The sequence below is a fragment of the Dasypus novemcinctus genome, chromosome 4, assembly GCF_030445035.2.
Source record: "Dasypus novemcinctus isolate mDasNov1 chromosome 4, mDasNov1.1.hap2, whole genome shotgun sequence".
NCBI lineage: Eukaryota > Metazoa > Chordata > Mammalia > Cingulata > Dasypodidae > Dasypus > Dasypus novemcinctus.
The window spans coordinates 165,407,652-165,421,275 of NC_080676.1; the positions used below are offsets into that span (position 1 = coordinate 165,407,652).

General features: G+C 46.8%; 1 protein-coding gene across 4 annotated transcripts in view; it reads right to left on the reverse strand.

Annotated features, from left to right (window-relative positions):
• Positions 1 to 13,618, reverse strand: part of HSF2BP (heat shock transcription factor 2 binding protein) — a 200,600-nt gene extending 186,982 nt beyond the window's left edge. For 2 of the 4 annotated variants that reach the window (XM_071214990.1, XM_012518311.4), the window contains exons 1-3: positions 13,301 to 13,618; positions 12,418 to 12,661; positions 11,432 to 11,582 (exon numbers count right to left, since the gene is read on the reverse strand). In XM_071214990.1, coding sequence (XP_071071091.1) covers positions 11,432 to 11,582; positions 12,418 to 12,453 — 187 coding nt within the window. In that variant the 5' untranslated portion in view covers positions 12,454 to 12,661; positions 13,301 to 13,618. Of the gene's footprint in view, positions 1 to 11,431; positions 11,583 to 12,417; positions 12,662 to 13,062 lie in introns of all 4 variants that reach the window. The other 2 variants (XM_058296303.1, XM_023583727.3) reach the window with 2 other exon arrangements.
• Positions 13,619 to 13,624: the final 6 nt, after the last annotated feature.

Below are 13,624 nucleotides of genomic sequence, written 5' to 3' on the forward strand. Positions count from 1 at the left end.
CAGTCTAGGCCTGCATGACTTGGGTTATGCCATACAGCTGTGACTCTGTCTCTACCCTTGGAAAAGAAAAAAGTTGGAGAAGCTTCATTGGTCCCTGGGGCAATAAGGGTAGTTTGAGGCTCAACAGCTTACAGCACCAACTACATCCCTGGCTTCTACTATATAATCAGCAAGAGAGAAAAATGCAAGAAAGCCCTAAAAAGAAAAACTGCACCAAGAATAAATACTCTAGTAAGCCAGATGCTAAGATACCAACAAAAAATTACAATCCACATCAAGAAACAGGAAGCTATGGCCCAGTTAATGGAACAAGATAAGCCTCCAGATGACATAAAGAAGTTGAGACAACTAACCATATATGTTCAGACAAATCTCTTTAACAAATTCAATGAGATGGCTAAAGAGAGTAAGGATAGTAAGACAACACTGGATGAGCGTAAAGTGGAATCTGAAAGTACACACAGAAAAACAGCTCTTCTTATGGGAATGAAAAGTTCAATAAATGAAATTACAAATACATTGGAATCAAGAAGTGGCTGTGGCTCAATCAGTTGGGCTCCTGTCTACCCTATAGGAGGCCCTGGGTTCGCGTCCCAGGGCCTCCTTGTGAAGGCAGGCTCGCCCATATGCTGTGGAGAGTCACCGACCCGGGCACCACGGAGTGCTGCTGGCCTGCAAGCACCGCAGAATGCCAACTCAGCAAGGTGATGCAACAAAAAAAATGGAGACAATCCAAAAAAAGCACAAGAACGCACAGCCAATGAACACAGAGAGCAAACAGCAAGCAAAAAGCCACAGGGGTGGGGATAAAAAAAAATACATTGCAGTCATGTAATAGCAGATTTGAGAAGGCAGAAGAAAGGGTTGATGAAATTAAAGAAATGGCCTCCAATAGCAAACATATAAAAGAAGAGAAGAATGGAAAAATTTGCAAAGGTCTCAGGGAACTAAAGGACAACAAGAGACGTGCAAACTACATGTCATGCATGTCCCAGAAGGAGAAGAGACGGGAAAGGGGGCGGAAGCAATATTTGAAAAAATAATGGGAAAAAATTTCCCAACCATATTGAAAGACATAGATATCCATGTCCAAGAAACACAACATACTCCCATCTGAATAAATCCGAATAGACCAAGTCTGAGACACATACTAATCAGAATGTCAAATGCCAAAGACAAAGAGAGAATTCTGAGAAAAGCAAGAGAAAAGCAATGCATAACATATAAAGGATACCCAATAAAATTAAGTGCTAATTTCTCATCAGAAACCACGGAGGAAAGAAGACAATGGTATGATATATTTAAGATACTGCAAGAGAAAAACTTCCAGCCAAGAATCTAATACCCATCAAGACTGTCTTTCAAAAATGAGGGTGAATTTAGAATATTCACAGATAAACACTAAGAGAGTTTGTAACCAAGAGACCCACTCTGCAGGAAATACTAAAGATCTGCTACAAACTGAAAAGAAAAGACAGGGGAGGCTTGGAGGAGAGTATAGAAATGTAAATTTTACCAGAAAAAGTAACTGAAAGTCTCAAAAGAGTGGTGAAAATAAAATATGACAAGGAAGATTTGGTTCAATGGCTAGAGCATCTGCCTACAACATAGGAGGTCCAAGGTTCAAACCCAGGGCCTCCTGACCCATGTGGTGATCTGGCCTATGCACAGTGCTGATATGCGCAAGGAGTGCCATGGCATGCAGCGGTGTCCCCCGTGTAGGGGAGCCCCACATGCAAGGAGTGCGCCCTGTAAGGAGAGCTGCCCAGTGCGAAAAAAGTGCAGCCTGCCCAGGAGTAGCACCACAAACACAGAGAGCTGATGCAGCAAGAGAAAATGCAACAAAAATGAGATACAGATTCCTGGTGCCGCTGACAAGAATACAAGCGGACACAGAAGAACACAAAGGCAATGGACACAGAAAGCAGACAACTGGGGGAGGGGGGAAGGGAGAGAAATAAATAAATTAAATAAATAAAGTGACAGATAAAACGCAAAGGTCAAAATGAGTGAAATAAGAATAGCCTTTATAGTAATAACACTGAGTGTTAATGGATTAAACTCCCCAATCAGAAAACATAGACTGACAGAATAGATAAGAAAATATGAGACACCTATATGCTATCTGCAAGGGACTCACCTTAGACCCAAAGATACCAATAGATTGAAAATGGCTAGAAAGCCTGGAAAAAGATACTCCACATATGCAGGAACAATAACAGCAAAAAGCCAGAGTAGCTATACCAGATGAAGTAGGATTTAAAAAGACACTAGTAATGTGCAATCTGAGGAGGAAGACAGGAAAAAGAAATTCCATTTACAAGAGCAACGAAAAGAATCAACTATTTAGGAATAAACTTAACCAACAATGTAAAGCACTTGCATTCAGAAAACTACAACTCATTGTTAAAAGAAATCAAAAAAGACCAAAATAATTGGAAGAACATTCCATGTTCACAGATTGGAAGACTAAATATCATGAAGATGTCAATTCAACCAAAATTGATATACAGATTGAAGGCAATCCCAATAAAAATTCCATCAGCATTTTTTAAATAAATGGAAAACCAGAGTACCAAATTTATTTGGGAGGGTAAGGGGTCCCAGAAACATCTTAAAAAGGAAATGTGAAGTTGGAGGACTCTCACTTCTGGACTTTAAATACTACCTAGCTACAATGGTAAAAACAGCATAGTACTGGGATAAAGACAGACATATAGACCAATGGAACTGACCTGATGGTTCAGAAACAGACCCCCACATGTATGGTCGAGTGATTTTGACTAGCTTGTCAAACCCACCCAGCTGGGACAGAACAGTCTATTCAACAAATGGTGCTGGGAGAACTTGATATCCATAGCCAAAAGAAGGAAAGAGGACCCTTATCTCACACCTTCTACAAAAATTAACCCCAAATGGATCAAAAACCTAAATATAAAAGAACCATAAAACTTCTAGAAGAATATGTACGAAAACATCTTCAAGACATGGTGGTAGGTGGTGGATTCTTGAAGGAGATAAGAGGAGCACTAAGATGGGCTACTGATGTTTAATGTATGCAGAAGTTTCAATTAACTTTACTGTAAAAGTGTGGAAATGTACAGAACTGATGGTAACACATTAGAGTGAGTTAACAGCTGGTTTATGAATGGGGATGTGGCTGAAAAGGGTAATCTAGGGATATGTATGCCAAATGAAAGAAAGCTAGAGAATAATCTAGGGACTGAATAACACAGTAAACCCAGAGGTGGATGAGAATTGCGGTTGATGGTACAGATTCAAGAGCATCCTTTGTGAGCTAGAATGTACATCACTATTGCAGGGTGGTGGGAACGTGGAGAAGCATGGGAAAAATACAGCTGGAGTAAACTATGGACTATAGTTAACAATAATATAATATTCATGCATCTATGCCAAAGATGTACTGTGTTGATAACGGGGGAGTATGGAAAAAGTGTGCCAAATGTACACAATGGACCTGATAATAGGCTGATATTATCTCATAATCTTTAACAAATAAACCACCACGATGTGATGTGATGATACAGGGGTGCTGTATGGGAATTCTGCACTTTTCTAAGTTTATAACTCTGTCATAAAAATATATTTAACAAATAATAGCATGGAATGAAGGAACAATACACCAAATGTAAGACAAGAACTATAGTTAGTAGTAAGATTTTGACACTATTCTTTCATAATTTGTAACAAATGTCTCACGATAATGCAGGTATTGGTGGTTGGGTGATGTATGGGACCCCTGTATGATGTTATACTATATATTTGCTTTGTAAACTCACAGATTTACTATACACTTATTGTTTATATATGATTATGTATAAATGATATAAAAAATAATAATAGGGTGGATTGGGGGAAAATACACCAAATATAAGATACTTAGGATAGTAGTAATATTTCAGGGATGCTCTTTAATCATAAGTTAAAAATGTTTCACGGGAAGCAGATGTGACTCAACTGATAGAGTGTCCGCCTACCACATGGGACATGGGAGGTCCAAGGTTCAAATCCAGGGCCTCCTGGCCCATGTGGTGAGCTGGCCCATGTGCAGTGCTGCCAACTCCAAGGAGTGCCATGCCACACAGGGGCACCCCCCACGTAGGGGAGCCCCTCGCACAAGGAGTGCACCCTGCAAGGAGAGCCGCCCCACGCAAAAGCAGCACAGCCCACCTAAGAGTGGCACCGCACACGCAGAGAACTGATGCAGCAAGATAACGTAACAAAAAGAGACACAGATTCCCGGTGCCACTAAGAATGCAAGTGGACACAGAAGAACACACAGTGAATGAACACAAGAGAGCAGACAATGGGGTGGAAGGGGAGAGAAATAAATAAAAAATAAATCTTTAAAAAAAACGTAAGTTTCACAACAGTGCAAGGTATTATTGGTACGGTGAGGTATGAAAGCCCTGTTATGATGTTATGTATTTTTATTAGTTCACAACTATTAAGATACACCAGTTTATGCATGAGTGATATACCTCCATAAATTTTTTTCAAAACTTAAACAATTAAAGAATGTCTAAGTCAAAAGTCCCCAGAAGAGGTTAAATAGCATAATAGCAATAATAAATCTGATTAAATCAAAAGGCAAAAAAAAAGGGAAAAAGAGAACAGGGAATTGTGGGACAAAATAAAACAAGATGGTAGATTAAACAAAGATAAGCAATTCCATTAAACAAACATTAATTAAAGGTTATATTTAAGAGACAAAGACTGTCAGTCTGAATTAAAAAATAATGGCACAGAAAAGTTTACCATAACAGGATGAAAAAAAAAATACATTGGGAAGCGGATGTGGGCCAATGGAAAGAGCACCCTACCACATAGGATGCCCAAGGTTCAAACCCAGGGCCCCCTGACCCGTGTGATGAGCTGACCCACACACAGTGCTGATGCGTTCAAGGAGTGCTGTGCCACACAGGGGTGTCCCCCATGTAGAGGAGCCCCACGTGCAAGGAGCGTGTCCCATAAGGAGAGCCACCCAGTGCAAAAAAAAGTGCAGCCTGCCCAGGAATGGCACCGCAGACACTGAGACCTGATGCAGCAAGATGATGCAACAAAAATGAGACAGATTCCAGATGCTGCTGACAAGAATACAAGCGGACACAGAAGAATATGCAGCGAATGGACACAGAGAGCTGACAACTGGTGGGGGAGGGGCGGGCAAGGGGAGAGAAATAAAATAAATCTTTAAAAAAAAAAAGATAGCATTATAAAGTCAAAGAGGTTAAAGCTGATGCATGTGTAGCTAAAAAGACCAATGAAATAAAGAGTCTGGAATCAGACCCACACATACATGGCCACTTGACTTATGAGGATGATATTGTAGTACAGTAGGGAAAAGTTTGTTTTTTCCATAAATGACGATGGGTCAATTAGGCACATGTAGCTAGCAGCTGCCATATTGGACAGCAGAGATTAAACATTTTCATCATTGCACAAAGTTCAATTGGTCAGTTTGCCTGACCAGTTTATCAGTTTTGCCTGATAGAGGCAAAGTGGGAGTACAAAAATGTAAAATTAAACAAAATGGCTTTTTTACTGCTAAAGAAAATGCTAGTCAATCTCTCTCCAGTATATCATGGCTGCACTAGTTTAGATTCACTGCTGATATTTTCAATGAACAAAACAAGACACTTCACAATATTAACATTTAAAAGCATTTATTTAAATAAATGTTCTAAAGTTTAACATGCAGAAAATACATCTTTCATCTATTTTATATATTGAACAACCATACTATACAAGATTTTATTTAAAAAGAAACAAAGAAAATTCTCCCAGTTTAAAAACAAAATTTTGACACCCACTGATAGAGTAATCATCTCCTCACTGCCACATGAATAAAGCACAAGAGAGGAGGAGAGAAAATCGAAGGAACCTTTTAATAGGCACCAACATGCTTTACCAAGATTATCCCATGTAAGCTTGAGGGCATTACAGCTACCGGCATTTCAAAAGCGAAAAAACGAGGCTGAAGGTTACACAGATAATAAAGGGCAGAATCAGAATTCAAATCTTGCTTCAAACCTCCCTACACCCTCCCCAAAGTCACAAAATGACTGGTCTGAGCCAGAATTGAAGCTTGATTTGAATGCTTTTTCACTGTCCACGTGAAATAACATTCATCTGTGGCTCACTATTTCCTCCCTCTGAAAAGGTATTGTTTATTGAGAACTCACCACAAGCCAGAACAGAGCCAAGCACTTTACAAATCTGGCCTCATTCTACACCTTGCCCCGTCTGTCACTCAGGCATTACCATCCCCACTTCACAGATAGGGAAAGGCACCAAGAGCCCATCAGCTCGTGTGTAGGCAGTGACTCCCTACATGTCTCTACTTCCACTGCTGACTCCCAATCACTGACACTCTGTCCCCACTTCATCACCAAGACTAACCATGTTTCCAAATGCCACGTTCTTGAAGGTGTCCCTTCCACTCCACTCACACAGCCACAGTCCGTGTACTAACAGAATCCAAGACCTTCCCTGCCGGCTCTCCAGCATCAAGTCTTCATCTTCACCCCATCCCTCAAACCCGTCCTACACTGAGCAGCAAAAATCACTCCCCTGCAAATGTCATTTTAATCTATTTGGATGTCACTCCCATGTAGTAACTTCCAATTGTCTCTCTTCTGAGATTAAAAATGTCTCTTGTGGGAAACGGACTTTGGCCCAGCGGTTAGGGCGTCCGTCTACCATATGGGAGGTCCGCGGTTCAAGCCCCGGGCCTCCTTGACCCGTGTGGAGCTGGCCATGCGCAGTGCTGATGCGCGCAAGGAGTGCCGTGCCACGCAAGGGTGTCCCCCGCGTGAGGAGTGCGCCCGTGAGGAAAGCCACCCAGCGTGAAAAGAAAGTGCAGCCTGCCCAGGAATGGCGCCGCCCACACTTCCTGTGCCGCTGACGACAACAGAAGCGGACAAAGAAACAAAAGCAGACAAAGAAACAAGACGCAACAAATAGACACCAAGAACAGACAACCAGGGGAGGGGGGGGAATTAAATAAATAAATAAATCTTTAAAAAAAAAAAAAAAAAAATGTCTCTTGCATAAACTGCTCACATTGACTATCCTCAGGCTCATGTTCCAATCCTTGCCCCAGAAATCATGCAAAGAAGGTGATCAATACCCAATCAATTCCGCTTCCATTTGCAGCTTTCACATGTGCCACCACTCCAGTCTATGGCACCGTCCCCTTTCCTTCTCACTTCTCAATGCTCATTTATTCCCTAAAGATCCTCATCAGTGTGATTCCAAATTCTACCACTTACCTTGTCCTGTTTCCCAAAGGTAGTTACTGTGCTAGAAGCATAATCAACCCCAGTTACTCCGTATTTTTATTAACTGAAATCCTCTGGCTGGCTTACAAGTTACTTTATAGCCTGAGCCCACCCAAGCCAAACAAATCCAAAGCTACACTCTAAACTTCTCAAATCAGGCCTGGCGCTGGCACATACCAAACTCAAAAAGCAAGAGCAGCCTGACACTGTGGTCAGACCCAAGCAGCACACTGGGCCCCAGGGTAGACAAATCATCATGCCAAACATCTCCTGCCACCACCTATGAATTGTGGACTCCCTCTGTGGGGCGTCCATTCTCAAGTCGTGGCTCATGTGAGTAGTCTGGGAAGACAGGTTCTAGGAAGGCCAAGGGAGGGCGATCAGATCTAGGTCCTACAGAAAGAAAAAGGAGGAAATGTTTGTTTTCCTCGGGTTTCCCCTGCGTCATCAATGTGATAACCCCGTAAGAGCCAGAATTAGGGAAGAGGGGCCATAGGAGGCCTTCTTTGATGGCAGAAAACCAGAAGTATTCAAGGGCCAGGTCAAGTTCAAAGTTCACAGAGAAGCCTTTTAAAGCCACCCCCATCCAGTCTGACCCTTCCTTTCTTACCAAGGAGTCTCCTTTAGTACCCACTGACTTAACATGCTAACACTGCAATTAGGAAAGAGTGCAACGAGCAGGGCAGGCTTTCACAACCACACACTCAGTACAGAGGCCAGCTCTGGGACCTGCCCTGCTCACAATTTACAGTGTGAAACGGCAACAAAACCATCTTGTCAAAGTACAGGGGGCTATGACAACATCTAACAGGAAGCTGGACCTTGTCTAGGCCGCCGTCCAGGCTCCACCAAGGAAGGGATACTTGGCCTGCAGCTGAGTCCAAAGACAATGCCTTTCAGGCCGTGTTACACTTTTGGGTCTTGGATGCTACTAGGTGTTGGTGTTTGTGCTGTCTTTTGGTCTTTATTCTAAAAGCTAGGAAACACTGTTGAAAATTTAAACAAGGGACTCACACTTAATTCAGATTACTCAGGCTATCGTGTAGAGAACGGGATGGAGAGCAGTCCCAAGTGGATGCTGGTGGGAGGCTACTGCAGGGATTCCACCAAAATATGGTAGTGGTTTGGACTTGGATGGTGGCAGTGGAGATGGAAGCAGGCTGATGAATTCAAATACAAACATCAGTCGACAGGTGTGGGGCAGGTAATAAGGAGAAGAGATGGGGGAAACGGACTTGGCCCAGTGGTTAGGGCGTCCGTCTATCACATGGGAGGTCCGCGGTTCAAACCCCGGGCCTCCTTGACCCGTGTGGAGCTGGCCCATGCGCAGTGCTGATGCGCGCAAGGAGTGCCCTGCCATGCAGGGGTGGCCCCCGTGTAGGGGAGTCCCACATGCAAGGAGTGCACCTGTAAGGAGAGCCGCCCAGCGCAAAAGAAAGTGCAGCCTGCCCAGGAATGGCACCGCCCACACTTTCCGTGCCGCTGAGGACAACAGAAGCGGACAAAGAAACAAGACGCAGCAAATAGACACAGAGAACAGACAACTGGGGGAGGGGGGAGGAATTAAAAATAAATAATCTTTAAAAAAAAAAAAAAAAGAGATGGTGACCTAGACAACTGTAGATCTCTAATCTGGGGTATACTGCTATTCAGGAGACTCTGAAGGCAAGAAGGCTGGAGGGAGGGGGCAGGGATCAGAGTCAGGCCGGTGAAAGTAACCTGTAGTTTGTTCTGAGCAAGGGAAAGCCTGTCTGTCATGTGTCAGGCTGGGTTAACAGACAAGACACAGCCAGCTGCATAGCCAACATGAAACAGCATTTCTCCCAGGGACACACTATAGCTGTCAAGTGTCAGAACAGTCCTTCTTTGAATGATTGCTGACTTCACTAAGAAACCTTATTCTATAAAATCCCAGACTATCAGAAATTTTGCGGATACCATTTTTGAAATTGTCACAGTAAGGATGAAATATCTCCTTTTTACCTGGAAGATCTAAGTCACTTTGACCCCGAGAAGCAACACTCATTTCCAACAATGTGCAGAGATTCAAATAAGAGACTTCTAGACACTAAGTGCCCCATCCATCTTAACTTTGTCATTTCCAAAGAAACAGGACCCTGGGTTCACTTCCTGGTGATGTTGACAACTTTATACCCAGTAAAGACTCTGCTTTGAGCCCATCAAACACACTAGTTCATTAACAATTCACCTAAAGCCATCCTTCCCCTCCCCCAATAAGTCGAGCCTTTCCTGTTTGCTGAGCCTCCGCACTGTTCCTCTGGTTTGTGGTCCCCCTCACTGCAGCGAACCAATAAACCTGTACTTGTTGGACTAGAGGTCTGTTCCTGTTCCTGACAGCCTCAGGCTGCCTAGGCTAGAACAGACATTAGCATGTGAAACGACTGTGAAACAAGCAAGGACAGATGCCAAGGAGGAGTTACATACAAGGTCCTGCGCTTGGAGGAGAGGTCTGGGTTAGAGACACATGCAGGTGCCACCGGCATCAAGACAGTACTTGAAGCTACGTGTGCATGAGACATGCTCAGAGAAAAGGGGCCTGGCATGATCCTCAGCTTCGCATCCGAAAGTTGCTGAGGAGTAAAGGGAAAATCAGCACAGAGACTGAGAAGGAGTGGCCAGGCACATCTGTAGGAAAAGAGGAAGCCCGGCAGCTGGATAAGGTCTCCTAGATCAACCGTGACTGGGTCACCAGCGCTCAGTTTGTGTCCTCACTTTCCTAAGCATCATAATTTTGATTTTGGCAGAACGTCCAATCTCCAAAACCTGACTCATCCTAGCGCGCACGTGAGGCCCTAACACATTTTTCAGAATGCCAATTTACTGATTTACAGTGAAAAATATAGCCAACCAGCAGGCCAACATACTCTGCTCACTGGTTAGCACTAGCCCTCCCTGAAGAAATCACACTTAGAATGAAGTTACTTCCGGAGGGTTTCCAGTGAGCATGGGATCAGAACAAGGGGAGTTAAGCAGTCAGGGATTTAGAGCTGAGGCAACCAGTGAGAGGCTGCACCTCAGTCAGGGTCCCAGCAGGAAACAGAAACCGACCGAGGCACCAAGCGACCTTAATGAAAGGATTTCCTCCAGCAGGAGAGCAGGGACAAAGGCCCCAACAATAGATAGGTAGCAAAAGCCCCAGAGTGAAGGAGTGCAGGGAGAAAGGCAGTCCTAGAACCTAGTGGAAGCTGGGAAGAGAGAGGCCACTAGGTGGGAGACACTGTGAAAGGGTGCAGCTAGGCAGAGAAGGGCGGCAAAGCAGGGGGGTGTGCCTCTCTCCTCCCACTGCGGCAGGCCCTCGGCAGCCAGTCAGCAAGGGAGGAGAGGCGTCTCAAGGGGCCCCTCCTAGAGCTCACCTCAGGGCAGAGAAGGGGGTCATGGTAATTTAGCTGAAATATCTTAATTCAGCAAGTTAAGTTACCTCCAAGCATTTGAATTGGCTCTGAGACTGATATTTGACATAAAATGTCTCAGCTCAAATCTCCAGAGTCTGAATGATCAAATCCTACCAAACCCAAACTTAAATCAGGGCTGGAAACAGACTCACCCATCAACCTCAAGATAAGTAAACACATACTCAGTTGTCTCCACAGACACATGCAGCCCCAAAGGAGCTTCCCACCTGGCAAGAGCTACATTCCAGAAGCAGCTGTGGCTCAAGCAGTTGAGCACCTGCTTCCCACATGGGAGGTCCCAGGTTCAGTCCCCTGGGCCTCCTTAAAAACAAAAACAAAACAAGCAAACAAATGAAAAAATCAACTCAGGGGAGCTGATGTAACTCAGTGGCTGAGCACCAGCTTTCCACAGAAGAGGTCCCAGGCCCAGGCCCCGGGACCCTTAAAAAAAGTATATCCCGCCAGGAAAGAGACGCTAGTAACAGACTCCAGAGAGATGGCAACCACAACACCAACTCACTATGTCCAAGGTACTCACTGAGGGCACCTCCCTTTCTTCTGCCTCATCTGACTCCCAAAATAACTATATGACCCTTAACAGTACTTTAAAAGTTATTTACCATGACTTAAATGACTTATATAAGGTGGATACTATATTTGCTGGAGCAGATTGTTGGCATCAACAATGACTGCTAAAGGTAGAATAAAACTCACTTTTTTCTACAATCTTTAATTTCTGGAAGCTTTCCAGTACCTCCCCATTTAGTATTCTCGGTAAGAAGTCCCGTATTTGCATCACTTCAGTTGTCAGGCGTTCCAGGTCCTTCTTTCTGACTTTAACAAATTCTTCTTTAGTTGCCATGTGCTAAAAGAACAAGCAGTGGTTGAGATTATGAAATTTCTCTTCAGATGACTAAAACTAGCAGCTCCCTTCACCTTGTTTCCTTTTCTTTAAGGCGACTTATGCTACTCTTTCAAAGTCGTGTCTTTGCTAGCAGGGCCTCTGCCGTATTACATGTTGGAAAGCAGGACCCCTGTTCTTTAGCATGAGAACCAAATGCATACAAGAGTCCTATTCCTGAAAGCCAGAGAAAACGCCTGCAACTTTCCAGTCACACTTGGCACCAAGTCAACCACTAGGAAAAGGAAATTAGCCTTGCTGGATTCCTACAAGGTGTGCGAGGCTCTCTCCTGGTCACCTTATTTAATATTCGCCAAAACGCTTCACAACAGCCCAGAGCAGAAAACCGAGGCTGAGGGAGGCTAAGTGAGTTCCCAAACGCGCCACGCTGTGGGCCCGAAGGGCCAGAGCCAGGATGTCCACTGAGATCCGACTCCGCGTTCCCAGCACTTCCTCCTCCAGCGCAGGCGGTGGAAGTTCCAGTAAGCCACCCCCGGCCTGGCCTCTCTCTAGAGCCGATACTGAGTCCCGGAACAAGTGTCCAGGACCTGAGGGTGAGAACTGGGCCCCCGGGGGGCACGAGGGCCCTTCATTTCCCTCTCCTCCCCCTCGCTTCTCCGACCCCTCCCCGCGCGTGCGGCCTCCCGACCGCGCTTCCAGGGGACTCGCCGCGCCCTCCCTGGGCACGCCCCCCTGGTCCCCGCGGTCCGAGGGGATGGCTTCCAGGCGCTCTGGGTGAGCCCGGGGATGTGTGGTGCGACGGCCCGGACCGCGGGCGGCCCCCGGCCTCGTCACTGACCCGGCAGGCCTCCTCGACGCCGCTGGCTTCGCCCATGGCCGCGCCGGCCTCCGCTCAGTGCGCCTGCGCCGCGCCCTCTGTCGCCACCCGCCAAAAGCGCGGGAACGCAGCCGCGGGCGACGGTCGGTACGGACAGCCGCGAGGCTCAAATGTCGTGGCGTCTGCGCGGCATCCCCGGCCTGGCGCACGAAGGGTGGGCTCGGTCCGGCCGCGCGGGGGCTCCTCGGGGCCGTGAACTTGATAACTGCAGAAAAGGAAAGTGAGACTCTGTCGTGAGTATCAAACCACCCAAGTGGACCAGCCTTCTCCGCGGCGTGCGGAGAGCTAGAGCCAGGGACGACTGCCTTCGACGGCACCCCTTCCCGGGAAACCGCAGCGCTGTCCATGCCCGTCTTATGGGAAAGGGTCCACCTTCGTGACTCTTTGGGAGGGCTGCGCACCCTAGGGGTAACTGCAGCCCAATACCTAAGTGAAATGGCGGAGATTTCAACTGTCTTGGGAGAAGTCACCTCCTCCGTTGGCTTGCCCCAAAGTGCACCCTGGACTCCCAAAATAGGTCTGGGCGGTGGCTTTACAGAGCTCGCAGGGCTCCGACCACGCCCATTTCTCTCCTCGCTGAGGTAGCAAGGAGACAACTCTGTTCACCTTCCCGCTCAAGCGTGGCCGTTTTCCCTGCCTGGGAAGCTGGAACAAGGGCGGGCTCGTTTGCGCCACACTCGGAGGCCCGGCGTTGGCCTTTGCGCGCGGGGAACGGAGCGAGCGCGCTGCTTGGGCCGACAGCCGCGGACCACTGGACGGAGGAGGCCGGCTGCCCACCCTCAGGCTGACCTCGCTGGGCGCGGCGCCGACACCCCCAGTGCGGGCCACTCTGCCGCCGCCTCACCTCGACCGAGTGTCGCGCGCGAGTCACTACGCTTAACAGCTGGGCGGCACGGTGCCCGGCAGGTCGTGTGCTGAGCGCATGGGAATGGCTTAAGTGGGCCTAAAGGTGCCAGGCCGTTTAAAAATAGCCATCCGTCTCTTCCTGACCAAGACCCGACCCTAGCTGACCGCGCCGCCAACGGCCCTGGATTTTGGCGACCGAAAGAGAGCGAGGGCGCGACGCGGAACCGAGAGGGGCCGCTCGGCGCCGGCTGCCTGGGCCACCGCCGCGTCCGCTCGGCGAACGCGCGGCCAGAGGGCCGGCGCCTTTGTGACGCCATCGGCC